The following is an 18,786-nucleotide window of genomic DNA, read 5'->3' as shown; positions in this document are numbered from 1 at the left end:
GTGTGGTCCACTATCAAAAAAGAGTCATTCAGCATCCATATGATGATAAACTTAGAGCATTTTAAATGGTCTGAACCTGACAAACTGTGCTGTCCAACACAGTAGTCAAGAGCCTCCTGTAACTATGTAAGTTTAAATTAGAATTAAAATTAAAAATTTGGTAGCTACACCTGGCTGGTGGCTACCATATTGAGCAACAGATTCATGGAACATTTCTATCTTAGTCTGTTCAGGCTATTACAATACCATAGCATGGGTAGGTTATAAACAAGCAAACAAAAACATTTATTGCTCATAGCTACAGAGCCTGGAAGTCCAAGATCAAGGTGCTGGCTGATTCAAGTGTCCAGTGAGGGTCATAATGTCCTGGTCCATAGATGTCTGTCTTTTTGCCTTCTGTGTGCTCATGCAGCAGAAGAGGTAAGGGAGCTCTTTGGGGTTTGTTTTACAGAGGCACAAATCCAATTCATGACATTTCTACCCTCATGACCTAATCACCTCCCAAAGACCCCACTTCCAAACACCATCACATCAGGATTTAGTATTTCAATATATGAATTTGGGGGGACATAAGCATTCAATCTATAGCAGTTTCCACGATTGCAGAAAATTCCGTTGGACAGCACTGGTTCTTCAGACTATGGCAGGCTCACACTGTTGCACCAGTGCTTCTCAACTCCTCCTGTAGTTAGAATCATCCAGAAACTTAAAAACAAAATGCCTGCACCACATCCCCAGAGATTCTGGTTGGTCTAAGATCAGATCTAGGCATAAGCATTTTCCAAAAGTGACTCACAGGATTCTGATACACAGCTGGGGTTGAGAATTGCTAAGTTACTCACTCTACTGAAGTAAGCCCTAAACCAAAAATTTAAGAGGTTAGTAGATTTAGAACTGCTACATCTCATCTTAATATTTCAAAAGCTACAATCCATCTCCTGTAAAGTGAGGAAGGTTCAAACCAAATTAAAGAATAACTGGACAGTCAGGCCAATTCTGTGGGATAAAGCATTGACTGCCTAATGAACACAACATCAGCTGGAAGAAAAACGGCCCAATAGCCACTGTTAGTCTTGCATACTAAAAGACTATTCTGAAATTAATTTGAGTTTTTAAAAAATAATGTGAAGTTTATTAAAGTTAATATCCAAGGAAGCTCTTCCTTGTGTTTTAAATTTAATTTACAAATCTTATCATATTTATAAATCTTGCAAGTTTTAGAAATCATGGTCCTTTAAATTTTGGTCTTATTTATAGTATTACTTAAATGCTTTCCAACTCTTTATTCCCCTTTATACTGCACTTATAAACTTACTGCATAAACATTTTCAAGAAGTTAAGAAAGTCTTACATATCTAATAAATTTAACTTCTAAGTATGGTGACTAAGTTCTCTTTAATGTTTCAACACACATATAACTTTGTAGGAATTATACTTAAAAGTCTAATAGGCTGAGCTCTTACAAAACACTTTTGTACTTATTCTACATCTTTCTGGAGTTGAAAGAGTCTTACCTACTAAGAATGTCTTACCTACTAAGAATATTTTAACCCCAGAAAGATTTAGAATGAGTCTAACAAACCAATTATGTCCTACCAAAAAATTTTGGAGTGATGCTTTCCCAAGTGAAAAATTTTATCTGCCTTCTCAGCTTATTGTGGTGTCTAGATGAGAAGAGGTTTTGGCTGCAGCACACTGTATCTGTGTCTGAGACACTAATGTAATATGCTGAGCCTTATTTATATTCATTGTATCAAAAAAAAGTAAAATTATTTGCTCAAGATATTGAGTCATACCTTTCTGGACCTTTTTCCAAGTCAGGTTAGGATCTTTGATCCACACACACACAAGTGGCTACAACAATGAACAAATATTTATAGGTTGTGCATTTCTTAATCCTTTAGAATATATCCTTTAGATATAAAGGGTTTTATCTAAAGGTTTTATCTATATTTATATCTAAATCTAGACACCTTTGAACTTGGCAGAATCCTTCACATACTGTAGTATAGGACAATCAACTCTTGGATATACTAAGAGTTACTTAATTGACACAATCTCTTTCATGGCTTTGTCTGAATATATGATCACAATTTCCAAGCATATTCTACTGACAAGGTTGTTGTTTTTTTTTAACCCTCACAAGAGCTGACAAGAGGCTTCTTCATACACATTTCTATTGAAGACATATGAGAACAATTTAAGTACACAGCTTTTCCTGATCTGTTTGAGTCCTAGCTCTGCCCTTGACTACATGTATAACCTTGGGCCAGTTACTTAATTGTGCAGACCCTCAGTTTCCTCTTCTATGAAACAAGGTAATATCACCTACCTCACCTGGTTTTGTGAGACTACAATGAGGGAAAGCACTTAAAGCACCAAGTATAGCACCTGACATGTCTAAGCACTCAGTATATGCTCTAAGTTCATTTTATCATAGACCCCCCCCCTTGATGTCAGTGATCAAAATAGGCTTTGTGCAGTGTGTTGGGAATTAAAAAGATAACCCCATTCAGGTGTATGGATATCGCAGTATTAGGGAGGCTCCCATTATCCTCCGTAGCTACACTTAAAAGTCAGTAAATCCCAGTAAAATGTCAGTAAAGTCAGAGATCCTTTTCAATGTAATGATTAAGGTTCCTTTGTTACCTGCGTTTTGTTCACTAAATATATCTCAATAAATTTATTGAGTTTCTACTGTATTAAAAACAACAGCAACAACATTGTGCTGAGCCTTAGAGGATTAGGGAGAAGAGAAAAGCCAATGACAATTGGGGTAGACTTCATGGAGAAAGATACTTTTGACTAGGGCCTTGAAAGCAGTAGGCTTTAACATGTAGAAACTGAGAAAAGACATTCCAGGTAAAGAAAGCCATGTGAGCACAGGCAAGGAGGAGAGAAAACACATGGCATTTGGAGATGCCAGCTAGAAGTCCAGTGTAGGTACAAAGTAAGCTATAATGGGGGGGGGGGGTGCAGAAACTGGGAGAAATGGACCTGTGATGGTAGCTTGGAGCCATCACAAGGAGGATTCGGAATCCCAAGCTAGGGAATCTGGATGTCCGTTATTGCCAATAGAATACCAATTCAAGTGTTTGTAATTAGCCAAAAAATGGTGATGGGATAAATAGGAGGAAACTGCTTCTTTCTTACATCACTGTTTGCCTATTAGCCTGAGTAGAAGAAAACTTCAATGGTCTAGATCTCTGGCCAGGTAAGTTTTGATGGGGGGAATGAAGAGGAATAGAAAAGGTTGAAAAATGTGGGACAGTTTTCAGTAAGTGTGGACACTGGGCAGCAGGGGGCAGCATGAGGGCACTGAAAAGTTAAAAGAATGTATAGGGCATTTGCTTCTGTAATATTTCTTGACAATTATGAATTTGCATCTATAAGGCTACTTATATTAATAATAACTTAGTGTTCTTTTCCCAGAAATGAATAAATTAAAAGAGAAAAGAAGAAAAGTAACAGGCTGGCTGGTGGCAGAATAACATCACTGTTTATTTAAGAGCATAGAAATAAACAGTTGTCTATGTATTATTTCCTTTCAGTGTTCATATAGATTTGAAAATGTCTAAATTTCAATTTGAAAGCAATTGGTTTTCATTTGAAAAACCTTTATGATTCTTAACTATTTTGCATTTTTTCAAAGTACCCTTGTTCAGCTACACTGTGTCTAAAGGAACTAGTACAAAAAAAAAAAAATGAGAAAACACCTGAAAATAAAATTTTAGTTAAATAATGAATACAAATTTTAATATACATTCTATTTTACACACAAATATATGGAATTTTAAGTTTTGGCCTTTTATGACTATGATATTTTGGTACTTTCAAATGGAATTTTTCTTTCTATATAAAATTTGAGACTATCCTAAATTTCATATTTTTCTGGTGAAATTCACCTTTTTACTAACATTTTTAGAAGTTTGGATGGTTCGTGATAGGAAGAATAGAAAATTAGAAGTTTCCCTTTAGATTTTTTTTTTTAGCTCTGGAATTTACCATTGTGAATGCTCCATTACACCCACCAGAAAATCTCTCTCTCTTCCGTTGTATGAGGAAGATGGTATAAAACTGTTCATATACCACACACTTACAGAGAAACTTTCTTTGTTCCTTCAAGATTCTCTCAGTGCCCACCACACATGTTTAGGAGGCTGTGATCTCTGCATGGATTGCCCTTCATGTCCTGCTTTTTATTGCCTCATTTCACCTTTATGTATGCTTCTTTCCTTGTATTAACATAATACGTTATACTTGTCACTTGAAGAAAATTTAAAAAAAATTTTTTAATGTCTATTTGTTTTTTTTTGGGGGGGGGAAGGGACAGACAGAGAGGGAGACACAGAATGTGAAGCAGGCTCCAGGCTCAGCTGTCAGCATAGAGCCTGATGCGGGGCTCAAACTCACGAACCGGGGCTGAAGTCTAATGCCCAACCGACTGAGCCACCAAGGCACAATAAATTTTTTTTTAATGTTTATTTATTTTTGAGAGAAAGAGAGAGAGACAGAGCATGAGCGGGGGATGGGAAAAGAGAGGGAGACACAGAATCCAAAGCAGGCTCCAGGCTCTGAGCTGTCAGCACAGAGCAGTGAGATCATGACCTGAGCCGAAGCTGGACGCTTAATCAACTGAGCCACTCTGGCACTCCTACACTTGTCACTTTAAATGGCCACATAAACTGGGGGCTGACTATTCCATAATTGTTGAATATTGATTTCCACCTTCATTAAGGAAAATTTGAAATGATGAATAAATGTTTGGTTCTTAAATAACATGAAAGGAGATAAAAACAAATAGCTCCATAAGTTTATGAACCATTTTCTGTATATTTCATTTCAATCATTTGTAAATTTAAAAATATAAAAATAAAAAATTTTTAACATTACCTTTCAAACTAGGATACACCAGTATGTACACACAGGACATACCCTGTTTGTTTTTACAGGAACTAAGTCCATTAAAGGAAATAACATCTTTTTCTTTTGTATCTCCCATGGTTCATAATACAATGCTTGCACAGAGGCAGGGGCCAATAATTAAAACATTAGGAAAATTTATTAAAGTGTATGAAATAATCTAGTTTTTTGATGTAAAGATTTAAATGTACTCTTTATACTGATTAAATTGTTGAACTGGTTAAATTGTTACTATTATTGTTCTGGTTGTTTCTATTTGGTATTTTTCTTAGTGCCAGGATAATAGCATTGGGTTATTTTCTTGATTTATTACATAGAAATTCCCTGTACTTTTCCAGTGAGAATATCAGACTAATTGCAGCCCTATTACTAGATTTAATTATTTTGATCATTTCTGCTTCAGCTTTTATTTTGAACCTTGTCTCTTTCTTTAGATAATAATTCTCAATCCTTATTTTCCAGTTTTAATGATATCTTTTTAAGCTACATGGATTTCTCAGATCACATTTGACCATAGTTATGGCAAAGCTACTTCTACTAAGCATCCTTTTGTTTAAGCATTGAGTGTTACTAATTACCAACTAGCAGAGCATTACATCTTTGACTCACTCAGTGAAATCACTCGCCCTCTAGGGCATAGCTTTCACTTTATTTGCTCTTACACTCTTCGTAAGGGTTTTCTATACTATGTAAACATATAGCCAAGAAATACGAAACGCATAATTACTATGAAAATCATATATCTCAATTTTAATTATCTTTTCTTAGACTTTTACATTTAAAAAATTTCACATATCCTCATTTTTTTTCTACCAACTATAGAAAAGGCAACATGTTCATACAGTTTGACAGTCGGAAAGTTGGGAGGGATCAAGTCTTAGTGCTTTTTTTCAAAGTCCATTTTTTTCAAATGGCCCAAGGACATTAAGATCAAGATTACACAGCTAGTTGGTGTTAAGAAGCAGGATTAGAACCTACATCTTTTAACGTAAAATGTTCGTGAATAACTATTTAATACAGATGAGATAGCCAAGCATGAGTTATTTTTTAATTCATTGATGACTCAGTTATAAAATGTAACATGGCTTAAAAACCTTTTCTTTCTAAAAATAGTCTTAAAAACGCACATAACAGAGGCACTGCTATCATTATAAAGTTAGATTCTTTTCTCTATACTTAAAATTGTTTTGTTTTTTATTCCCACTGAGAATTGAGAAAACAATTTTAAGAAAGACCATTAGACAGAATGTAGTTCAAAATTACTCCTGAAGAACTGTTAATTTTCAAGTAGACCATGAAAGTGTATTTGAAGAAGCACAGATTCTGGAACAACGCAAAAAAATAAAGACAGAGAGTTCTGCTAAGATGGAAGAACAGAACACAGTAGTGTCTGCTACAAACCTGATATAAGGGTGTGTGTGTGTGTGTGCGTGCGCGCGCTAGCATTTTTGTGACTAGAAGGACAAAAGATAGGGTTTAAAAAATTGGGGGAGAAGGAACACTTTTTTAAAAATTCAGATAACATTTCCTTCTTTTTAAGGTTTGGGCTTTGAGTATTTCTGTTTGAAGAAAATAAGGACCGAACAGCTAGTGTATACCCCGTTTAGTATTTATATTAAAATGAAGGTAATTAGGACCTGGTTCAGCCTCTCCAGGGCAACCAACTTTCCAACCTATACTGGAAACTATTCCTTATCTGTTTTTAAGAAAAATGCTCGGCTTTTTTGGTGAAATAGTATTATCTAATAATTCTTATTGGAATCTTACTATAATAACAGGCACAGAAACTATATTGTAAAATTTTGTAGGGATTAAATGAGATAGTGCAGGGGAACCTGGGTGGCTCAGTCACTTGGGCATCTGGCTTCAGCTCAGTTCATGATCTCATGGTTTGGAGTTCGAGCCCCACATTGGGCTCTGTGCTGACATTTTTTTTTTTACAAATTAAAAAAAAAATTTTAATAAGAGAATGTATGTAAAGCAGCCAGCCACAGTAAGAACTCAGTAAATTTGGTTACGTGGTTTCTATACCAAACAATATTTGGAGGCATGAACTATATCCATGTTACAGAGGAGAAAATTGCAACTCAAAGAAGTAATAATTTAAGTTTACAGAGCTAGGAAAAAGCAGAGTTGAGAATCAAACCCAAATCACCTCTGATTCTGGTGTTAGTATTTTAACCACTACATATTAGCCATTTGTTTTATTGGTGTATCATCTGGTAGAAACCTTAAATGCTGCTTTTTAAATGGGGGAAATTGGGCTGCCTGGGTGGCTTAGTCAGTTAAGCCTCTGACTTCAGCTCAGGTCATGGTCTCACAGCTCATGAGTTTGAGCCCCACGTTGGGCTCTGTGCTGACAGCTCAGAGCCTGGAGACTGCTTTGCATTCTGTGTCTCCCTCTCTCTCTGCCCGTCTCCTGCTTGTGCTCTGTCTCTCTCTCTCTCTCTCTCTCTCAAAAATAAACAAATATTTAAAAAATGCTTTTAAATTAAAAATAATAAAATGTGGGAAATTAGTGAGCAGAGAAAATTCAGGGAAAACATTTTTATTAATTTTCTGTTCTAAATGGAGTGATGATGATAAAGAGCAATTTTTGAGAAAAATATATTAAAATTATAAAAATTTATAATTGTAAGAGTTAGAATACAGGTACATTTCTTAGAATAATTCAAACTTATGATAGGTTTTAAGGGGCAAAAAAAGATTATTGAAAAATAAATGAAATGGGTGAATTTGGTATTGTGTTCAAGATTTTCCATTTAAGGAAATGTCCAAAGCCCCCTCAGTCTGCCAACAATCTTCTGTGATCAACTGCATGATTTGGACAGGTCATGGATTTTCTGTTCCAATATGCTATTTTGGGGCAAGGGTATGTGTATGCCCTTCCTAACCACTACAGTGAAATTGAAATAATAAATTCTTCCTTAATTTTTGTTTAGTACTTTGTAGCTGTCAAAAATTTTTCACTACATTACCTCATTTGTTCTTCATAATGGCCTAAAAGAGAGGAAAACAAGTATTCTTTAAACTAAGTATATGAGATACTTAAGGCTTAGAAACTAAATCATTTCTATGGGATCATACTGCTGGGAACTGGTAGATATTAGATTAGCATCCAGAGCTTTAAACATGGATGCCAGTATTCCTTTTAGCACATGATGCCTGGACTTACTTACTGTACCATGTTGCTACTCGGAGTCAAAAATGTTACTTATCCTTTGACTGTTTTTACACAAAGCACTCAGCCTAAGGGAAACAGTAGCAGCTTGTACAGAGAGGCTCTGACCCCCTGGGGAGCTTGCTTGACCAGATCTGGAGATTGAGTAGTCACTGAGTTCAATGAGTCATTTGTCAATGGGGGGGAAAGGTGCACCAGAGCTCCTTGTAGATTTAAACCTAGGAATGATACAAAGTTACTAAAGGGAAACAAAACAAAAAAAATCTAATTTTTTTTGATGTTTTATTTATTCTTGAGAGAGAGAGACAAAGACAGAGACAAAGCACGAGTGGGGGAGGGGCAGAGCAAGAGAGGGACACAGAATCCGAAGCAGGCTCCAGGCTCTGAGCTCTCAGCGCAGAGCCCAACGTGGGGCTGGAAGTCACAAGCCGTGATATCATGACCTGAGCCAAAGTCTGACGCTTTATGGACTGAGCCATCCAGGCACCCCAAAACAAAAAAAAATCTAGAAGATGAATGTAATGTTTTATCTAAATTAGTTGTGTGTGTGTGTGTGTGTGTGTGTATCTTGTTGGACTTTGGTTTCATGTGAGGACTTTTTAGCTTGGTTTTGTTTTGTGTCCTTAGGTAAGAATTTTGAAAGTCTTTACAATTCATGTTGTTTTATACTGTATATATAGAAAAAAAAAAGCTCTGAAAAATAAAATGATCTATGGGATAAAATAGAATTAAAATGTCCTTTAAAAATCGCTCATGGTTATTGAGCATTACTTTTGTGTCACGTTCCTGATAAACTCTTTGCATTAATGATTCTATTGAATCAATGTATCAACCTACATAGTAGATTCTGTTGATTACTATTTCACTGATGGAGAAACTGCAGCTCCAAGAGTTTTAAGTTAGAATAGAAATCTCTGAATCAAAGTGGTTCACCATGTTCTTTTTAACAGAGAAACTTTTAGACAGAAACATAGCTAAATATTTTGGTTTATTTGGTATTAAATACCCAATATATTGTCAAAGTATAGCAATCTGCTAAATTCTGTGTCAGAATTCTGTTCATTTTTATACTTAAATGTCTTATTTTACACTGGTTTTAGCAGGATAAAAGTCTTAACTGATAATAAGGATAATACTTTACATTTATAAGATCATTATGCTTTTTTCAAAGTTCACATGTCAGACTTCTCAAGTAATTAAAGGAATAACTTGATCAGAAAAAAAACTTTTATTTCCTTGAATTACCTAGATTAGAATTTCCCAAAGTGTGTGTTTATAGAACTAAAGGTAATAATTGATAGTACATAGTAAGGGGTTGCATGGTCAGATAAATTTGGAAAATACTGTAATAAGCATTTGTAAGATTTCTTTTCTGCAGTTGTCCTGATCCTTTGCCTTATGAGCCTATACATTTTTAAAAATATATATAATAGTATTTTTCTTACTTACTGCTTTTTTTTTTTAATGTTTATTTATTTTGATGGGGGTGCACAGAGAGAGAAGGAGAGAGAGAGAATCCCAAGCAGACTGTAGGCTGTCAGTGCAGAGCCCAATGCAGGGCTCAAACTCATGAACCACGAGATCATGACCTGAGCTGAAATCAAGAGTCAGACAGTTAACTGAGCCACCCAGGTGCTACATATGTGCTACCACAGTGTACCTGTGTTTAATTTTTGGCTTATGAGTCTAGTGTTTGGGAAACTTAATTCAGAAGAAATCTTAAGATCTGGATATGACTTATGTCCTTATTAGTAACTCATTTAAGCAAATTGGGTTGGTTTTTTGTTTACTAGTTTCTGCAACTTTAAAGATGGAAGATAAGTTTTACTTCCTCCTGTAACTAGGATTTTGTAAAGACTTGTGAAATAATGGAATGTATTCTCTTTTAATGTCTAATGTGGGAGGTGCTGATGATGTTAGCCACGCTGTGTCCCTGGCTCTGTCCTGAAGCTAAGCTGATTTTTGGCCTTGAGGTGCTCTCACTCCTGTGGGCAAGTAACAAGAAAACTATCACAGAAAAAGTATTGGGAAATCACTTCAAAATTTTACTTGGCTTTGGCTTGCCTGGTAAATGATTAATTAACATGCTTCAGGCACCACTCGGCCTATGACTCCTCCAGTTCACATCTCAACTCACCAGAGTATATTTTCCGCCCACAGTGTCCTATAGAAATCTTGCTGGCATGATCTCCAGTGACGGCCTCATTCTTTTTGGTCTTCCTCATTAACCTTTTTGGTCCTCCTTGAAACATTTACCTCACCCAGCTTCTCTCTGTGCTTCTCCCAGCCTCTTGTCTCTCCTTCTCTGTTCTTTTCCTGGCTCTTGTCCCTTTGCTGCCTCCTCGATGTTCGTATCTCTCCGGCTCTGTTCTCCATGCCCTTCTCCTCCTCCATGAATCATTCTTCACACCTATAATCTCAGTCCTTGCGGTTGAAATCGTCACTTTCCCTTCCCTACTCCGGAAGAGAGGAGAAACTGGATTTAGAGTATTTATCTAACTAATCGGCACAACAGTTGCTCAACGTATCATAAAGAATACAGTGAAAGTAAAACTTTAATTTCACTAATACTAACTTATTAGATGATAGAGAAGATAATTCTGTGCCCCACGTTTCAAAAGGAAAATGATTTCCTGCCTTGAGTCATAAAAGCAATGATAGCAACTCAAAAAGTCTCTCTCTCTTGAAAGCCCTCTTCCCAATCTTTTTTGTTTTTTGTCTACCACCCACTAATAAATTTGATATAAACCTTCCAATATGAATTTCTACTTCATGAACAGTTTTTCGCTTTTCTCCAAGTTTCATTTCTTCACCCTATGTACCATTTATACCATACTGATTTGTTTATGTTGCTTAGTAAAACTAAAGCTCAACTATAGGATGTTTTATGTGCTCAGACTGTAAGACACCTAAAAGGTTACTACATTCCCTTTCCCTCCCTCCCTTTTCCTCCTCCTCCCCCCGGTCCACTCCTCTCTTCTCTCCTAACTTGCTCATTTTTATGTCTTTGCTCCTTACAACCTTGGACTAACACCTGGGCTGTACACAGTAGTCTGTCAGTAAGTTCCACTCACTGCATTAAATGAGTTAACACTAATTTAACAAAATTCAGTTTAGATAAATACTACCAAATATGATATATATGTTTTAGTTCTTCAATTTCCTTGTTTTCTAAGGCGGGCTTTTATTCTTCTGGCAAATTAATTGTTGGAATGTGTGACATTCCTCTAAAGTACTAAATTGTTATTCAAGTTTCAAATGATTTCCTGTTTATAACTCCCACTTATGCATCCAACTGCATCCAGTAGTCTAGTGTCATCCTCACTAAAATAATGCCACAGAAGTCTCATCAACTGCCTACTAGGACTGGGGAAGAAAAGCTCAGATCATGTGTGGGACCTGGGAATTAAGGAAGCCCAGTCCTCAAAATGGTTAAACTTACCTAATCACCTTTTTTCTTTCCAGAGAAAATTTAGACCATTTTGGCAAAATCCTTGCTGGGTTCATAATAGATTTTCTACAAATTTAGGATTTTATATTTCACAACAAGATGTATTTTTTTTTTAATTTTTAAATTTCAATACTGCTGGCACCATTTTGCGAATTTTTAAAAATATTCTAATTCATTCTCAGGCCCAATTTGTTTGAGTTGTGTTTCTTTTTCTTTTCTTTTTTTTTTCCAGTTAAAATTTGTATTGGAGATAAAGGTAAACTGAAATAACTTTGAGTCCATCCTGCTACAGTTTGCTAAGATTAATATTTTCCCTTTATTCTTTTAAGGTAGAGATAGATTATTTCTGGATATATTCTGAATATTTTATCTCAAATATAGATCTTAAATATTCCATACAGAATTCCATGTATAAATCAACTCTGTAGAAGAATCAGTTCAGATATTATTTCTTTGACACTCTATTAAATACATTGCAAAACAATTGCAATACTTACTTTCCAATATTTCCTTGAGGGGGAAAAACACATCATGAAAGCATTTCCAGTTTTTATTTTCCTAAATGTTATGTTGGAAGAATTATTTGATGCCATTGCTTTATATAGCTTATCATGAAAATAAGAAGCAGAAAGTTAGGAAAAATAATTTTAAGTGAAAATTTAGTGCTTTTGCACAATACTCCCTTATAGCCCTATATCATTTTCTCATGTTGAGATCATTATTATGCATTCACACATTTTAAAGAAATTAATTTCACTTTTTCTCAATTAAATGTAAAAGCAATATCTCACTTTATTATTAACTCTATGAGGCTATAGGGATCATGTCTTGTTTATCATTGTTCTGCAGCACAAACTGCTTTACCTAGTTCTTAGTAAACATCCAATCAATATTTGTTGAATGCTTGAAGGAATGAAGAATCTAGACTCCTGCTAGCAAAACTGGCATCATGGTTTTTTAAATCTTATTGTTTAATCAAAGAGAGTGTAACTTCTTTGCATCACCATCCATTCTTGCCCTCTTTCCTTCCTGCCTCAGAAGACAGTTCTAACATTAATCAATTTATACGATTCTTTGTTTTCAGTGTACAAACATGCCCACATCTCTCCCACTTTCAAAAACAACACAGTCTGTGACCCAAATAGCTACCCCTTTGTCTCTGCCTCTCCTCCCTTCATTGCCAAGCCTCTTGAAAGGGAAGGCTACATTCAACATCTCTTTCTTCTGACTTGTAGTTCACTCCATGCTTCACTTTATAACCTGGATATGGGGGCTTCACTCTGGAATCAGACACTAGGGATTTCAGTCTCAGCGTTGCCCATCACCAGCTTTGTGACCATAGGCAGGTTTTGCAACCTTTATGACAGGACAGATCTCAGAGGACTCTCATGAAAATTAAATGAGATAATACATTTAAAATGTACTTCCGCATTGCCTGGAACATAGTAAATGGTAGGTATTATTCTTACTGATTGGAAGTGTAATGGGAATTCAGAGATGAGAAAGAATGGTACAGACTTAAGAAGAATTATTTTGAATTCACATAACCACTCACTCATTCTTCATATTAGGAAATTAGAACCCAGAGAGATTAAGTAGTCACAATTTCGTGGAGGACATGATATTTGATTTGGATTTTGACGGATAATAACAATAGTTTATAAGTACTGAATGTTTACTGTGGGCTAGAGACCATTCTAAATATTTACATGGAATGTTTTATTGAATCTTCAAAACATTCCTGTGAGGTCGTATTTCTCATTTCGTTAGCTAGAAATATACTGTCCGTCAGGGAGAACTGAGAAAAAGGAATGAATAAAAATCTGGAAGCAGGAAAGACATGCTGATTTCTAAAGATGGTTATGAGACATACCAGCCAGAGTGAAGAGCTTGTCTTAGGCAATAATGAGAAACGATGTTGGACAGAGTTAGGCAAAGTTATGAGGCCTTAACAACCATACCAAAAAAAAAATTTTTTTTGGCTTTATCTAATGGGCAAAATAAAGAGAAGATATAAATAAGTGACTTGGGGAAGGGAGGATACCCACGGAATGGGGATTTAGGCACACTGGTTGGGTGGCATGAACTATGAAGCCCTGAAGGGCAGTTTGTCCTTCATATACCCAGGGAACCTCTACCAGCCACTATTAGTTACCACTAGCCACTAAGAGAGTACCTGCAGCTTCCTGTTAGGTAGGTGGTTAATAACGGTTTCTTGAAGGAATGAATGAATATAATTATGAATTCCCACTTTCCAGTTGGGAAGTGATGAGAGCTGGCACTATGGTTAAGGCAATGGGAATGGAAATAAGGAGACAAATCCTAGATACAGTTTCAAAGAATAAATAATAAGACTTGGGCACATATTGGACATGAACTAAAATTTAGAACCATACTTCAGGTTTATTATATATAGCAAACTGCAGTGTTAGAGCAGTTGCATTTCACACATTCTTGGTTGTGTTTTCAGCAGAATTTCTGTATTTGGTGTAAATTGAAATGAAGCACATTTCAGCATGATAATATGAGTAATTATTATTACCATTAAAACTTCTATCTCTTTATTTTCTACTCCTACTCCCTCAACCCAAGAGCTTACCAGTTTTACCACACACCTGGTTTGTTGTTGGAGTCTTCTACTGAACTCTGGCCAAATAAACCTCACCTTCACACACCTGGCAGTTGCCTTCTCTCACTGTTTTGTTCATACAGTTGCTTTCTCCCATGAATACCTTTTCTTCTACCAGTTCATTGCCATTACCAACTAGAATATTAGTCATCTTTCAGAACCAAATCACATGCTATCTTCTCCATGATGTCTGATCAGCCCAGGTGAAACTGACTTTTCCTTCTGAACTCCCATAGCAATGCACTTCACCATACTGCCTAGTACTCGTCATTTGGTTTACTGGGTATCCCCTTATCAAAATCTTACTTGTATTCCCTACATTTAAGCCTGAACCTTTATTTCTACACTCCTGGCCCTTAGGAGAGAGGGAACTGAATTGAGTATGAAGCTTGAGACTCCAGTCTTTGGGTCCTTGAAAACCCAGTAGGACCGGGGAGTCAGAAATCCAGGTCATTGAGCTGGATGGAGAGTTGCTGCAAAAAGAAAACGTCACTTAGCAGGCATATTATCTGCGAAAAGGCAAGCTTAATTTGTAAGCATATCTCTGAACCTGCCATGGAGGATGATTCTAGAATTTCTAGAGAACAAGGAACTGATTTGTACAGTATCCATAAGGGATGTAGAAAATGTTATCCATAAGCTGTTATTTTCATGAAGTTTAAAAATACATATATTTGTTTCCGTGGTGGTTCATTCATAACTTAAGATCCTATTTTGTTCTATAAAGTCTGTAAAGACTTTGTGCTATGAAGTCTTCTATAAAATCAATGGAATTCTACTTGTGGGATTTTCAGAAATCTAATATTGTAGGCTGCAGAAGACTACTAGACTAATATTGAACCAGAACTCTTAAACTTGGCTAAATAGGTGTCTATTTCACAGTGTGGTTGGCAATTCTTGAGGCTCCCAGAATATGATACAGGCTCTCGTGGCTAATCTTTGCACATGCTGCTTCTCTTGCCTAATATACTTCTCTTCATTTTTTTGTTTTTTGTTTTTTTTGGCAAGGTTAACTCATACTTATCCTACACAATTTTGACTCAGATATCATCTCCTCCAAAAAAACCTTCCCTGAATGCTTTCATTAGAGCCACTGCCTATGGATTGGGTGCCACTCCTGCCTGTTCCCACAATAGCCTGTGCTTTCATTATAACACTTACTTCAGGTGTGGCAGTTTTCATCTACAGGTCCTTCTGTTCGAGCTCTGAGCTCTGCCAGTGATAAGTCATCAGCAGCATACTTAGAAGGCCACGAGGGCTCATAAATGTTTGCTCAGTGAATAAATGCACAGTATTAGTATAGAAAATGTGGATGAAAGTCCCTCTGCCTCCCAGAGGTAAGTTGTCAGTATGAGAATTTTAGGGTAATTTTTGAGAACTGGAGTCTGTGTGTTCCTTTTCTTCTCCCCACCTGGTAGAGTGTAGCTAAACCAGCCTGGAAGATAGCAGTTTCCTATGTGCCTTAAGCAAGTTAACAGTTCCCGTCCAACCCAGTATTTAAGAATTGTGATTATTTTTACTGTGTAGCCCCAGGGAGAAAAGCAGACTTATAAAACATTTTTATATCTCAGTGAACGTTTGAAATTTTGCTGCCAAACCTACTAAACCCACCCTAACAGTCTTTCTGGTTTTTGTTTAATATGCCACCGGAAAGAGCTCTCTGGATGCCTAGTTTCATGTATAATATAAACCAAAAATTAATATATCAGTTCTTCCCCTTTTTTTCTGTTTTGATTTGGCAGGAGCACTACAGGCTTTATATGATTCAATCTTATAAAGTTTTTCAGAGAACAAATGATAAGTGTGAACCCATGACTATGTCATAGAAGCAGCTTTTTCCTTCAGTGCAAACAAAATCATGAGCTACATATAATGAATTGGCTGTGCAATCCTGAAGTAGGTCGTTTAAAATTTTTTTTCCTCTTAAGGTCATAGTGCCCGATAAGAACTCCTTTTGCTTCAATTACAATAAAAGTGTGAATATGGGTACATAAAATGCAAGATTAAAAAAAGACCTATTTTGGAGCGGAGAAGGATGCGTACCGTTTATACTGAGTTCAGTGGATGGGAACTGACCAAAGATTTGCTGCGGAGCCTGTCAAATATTATAATCCAGAATTTCATTAGACGAAAAATAATCGCTGGTAAAAGTTCACCCAAAGTATTATTTTGCCCCTAATTTCGTTTGTATTTTTGTTTTAAAGACCTAAAAAGCCGCGATAACTAAGACATGCATTCACCCACTGAATTTGCCATCGGTGCGCAGCGCCGTCTGGAGCGCCCCTCCTAACCCCCACCGAGGGCGGCTTTGGCCCCCCAGAGTCGCCCCCGCCCCTTGCGCTGGCCGCTGGCGGGGGTGACAGGTGCCGAGCCCGCCCACCCCCGAGTAATAGCACCACCCCGCAATTCTCCCGCCGTTGCCTTTCGCTAAGCCGGCTTGCGGCTGGGTAGTTTGCCTGCACCTTTGCCTGTCAGAAAACGGCGCGGGGAGGGAGCGAGCGTGAGAAAGTGAGCGTGTGCGCTATAAGAAGGAACAGGAGGATCGAGGCGTCGGCTCCCGGCGTCCGAGCGCCCAGTCTGCCCCGTCCCGCCTGTCCGCCTCCGGGCCTGCGGAGGGTGGGGGCCGCGAGCAGCGAGGCCGGCGGGCGCCGGGGGTTGGCGGGACGCGCGCTCCGTGCCGGCGCCCGGCCTCGAGCCCGCGCTCCCCCCCCCCGCGTGCCCGCGCCGCTGCGCGATGCAGTGTGGGGAATGGCTGGGGTTGGCTGAAGAGCGCACAGTGGAGTTTTAATGTCCGCCATGTTGGCCATGGCGTATTGAAGAGAGCGAGCGAGAGAGGAGCGGAGCGGCACAGCCTCCCACCCTCCCGGCTGGTGTTAGTGCCCGGACGGCGGGCTCTGCGCTCCGCCCCTCAAGTCCCCGGCAGCGGTAGGCGAGTGGGGACCGAACCCCCGGTTCTCCATGATCCCGCTGGCCGGGGCCGTTTCCCCAGAGCGGAGAGGTATCTGCTGCGCCTGAGATGAGTAAACTGTCGTTTCGGGCGCGGGCGCTAGACGCCTCGAAGCCGCTGCCGGTTTTCCGCTGTGAGGATCTGCCCGACCTGCACGAATACGCCTCGATAAACCGGGCCGTGCCGCAGATGCCCACCGGAATGGAGAAGGAAGAGGAGTCGGTACGTGTTAACTCCCCTGTCCGACCCAGCGCCAGGCCCCGCTCCCTCTGCTGCCTGCGGCGGCGGCGGAGCAGCATACCCACACAAAATGGCCGCCATCTTCTCTTCGCCGCCGACCCTCAGTCGCCGGCCGGGCCTTTACCCCGCCTCCCCCGGCCTCGACCCCCGGCCGCCGCGGCCCGGCGGGGCCCCCTCTAAGGCCACCCGCCGACCCCGGCCACTTGTACCCGGGTCCCGCGGAGTTCGGGAGCCCGAAAGGCACAAAGGGGTCACGTGACGAAGCTGCCGGCAGCCATTTTGTGGTCTTAGTTCTTGGGTTGGGCCTTGTGCATCCGGAGAGGGGAACGGGCTTGGGTGGCGGTGGGGGTGCGGCGAGCCGGGAGCCGCGGAGGACCCGCCTGCAGCCCTCCCGGCAGGCCGCTGGGTGGCGTTCTAGGGCCACCTCGGCCTTCGCGCGCTGCGGGCGCTGGGGAGCGCAGGTTCCGTGCACAGTGGGGGAATTTCGCTTCCCGATGGCCTGGAAGGGTGGCTGGGCTCTGTGCGGCCCCCACGGGGAGCCTCACTGGGGCATGTAATGTTGACAGCAGGTCTGTGAGGCTTGTATTCCTTTTACCCCCTGCAACAGAGTGTTGAGAGTACTGCCGCGTTTGCTCGGATGACTTTTATAGAAGATAAGATTCATTTTCTGTATTTTGGGACTTTTGCATTCATTCCTCCCCAATTCTAATTAGTCGGAGGGTAATAAACTACTGTCTATCCCTGACTTTTTCTTTGATCTTTGAGACTATGTTGCAGACTTATTTTGGAGTACGTAGCTTTTCTAAAGCCTGTAACTTTATTAATAGCTTTTTTTTTTTTAAGTGTAAGTCTGCCTTCTTTCTGGTTTCTCAACATAGGGGAAGAAACGACCCAATTTAAGAAGATGTTTTATAGATCTAGATTTCGAAAGAGGGTCCTTACTTATCGATAACCGAACTAAAGTTAAGTGAGTTCATTTTACAGAAATCTTCACATTCAGATGTTTTATATCGGGTGGGTTTCAGTATTTAACTATTTACAGCAAATAGACATTTTATCATAGCTATGGCTTTACCTTGTTGTGGAAACTGGGTTGAGACACAAGGATAATAGAATCTTCCTCTCATTTTCCCCAGATTCTTGACAGTATAGCTTGATGACTTCTAATCCTAAGGAATTGCATACTTTGGTTTTCAGGTACAGCCATTTAAACAGGGTGCAGCGTATTGACAGTTCAAGGAAATCAAGGAGTCGCAAGATTTGTGTGCTACAATTTTGTTGTGGAAAATTGTACTGTAATACTTCTATTTGGTACTGTAAGAATTTGAAATGTAGAAATTATGCTCTGTAATGTTTTTGAAAATAAAGCTCTTCAAATTGTTTGGGTTATTTAACCTTTTAAAGTAAAATAGTTC

The 18,786-nt window shown here is 38.8% G+C and overlaps 1 protein-coding gene across 3 annotated transcripts in view; it reads left to right on the top strand.

The window, feature by feature from the left end:
- Positions 1 to 18,786, top strand: part of EPC1 (enhancer of polycomb homolog 1) — a 91,427-nt gene that overhangs the window by 7,621 nt on the left and 65,020 nt on the right. The window contains exon 1 of one of the 3 annotated variants that reach the window (XM_047064859.1): positions 16,927 to 17,353. The exons of 1 other annotated variant lie outside the window; for it this stretch is intronic. In XM_047064859.1, coding sequence (XP_046920815.1) covers positions 17,201 to 17,353 — 153 coding nt within the window. In that variant the 5' untranslated portion in view covers positions 16,927 to 17,200. Of the gene's footprint in view, positions 1 to 16,926; positions 17,354 to 18,786 lie in introns of those variants that run through there. One more of the 3 variants, XM_047064860.1, reaches the window with a different exon arrangement.

This window comes from Lynx rufus, unplaced genomic scaffold, assembly GCF_022079265.1.
Source record: "Lynx rufus isolate CCGP_SWC_20201006 ecotype Redwood Valley unplaced genomic scaffold, mLynRuf1.p SCAF_7, whole genome shotgun sequence".
Classification (NCBI taxonomy): domain Eukaryota; kingdom Metazoa; phylum Chordata; class Mammalia; order Carnivora; family Felidae; genus Lynx; species Lynx rufus.
Note: the sequence above shows the minus strand (reverse complement) of the source record. Positions and strands in the feature narration are given on the sequence as shown.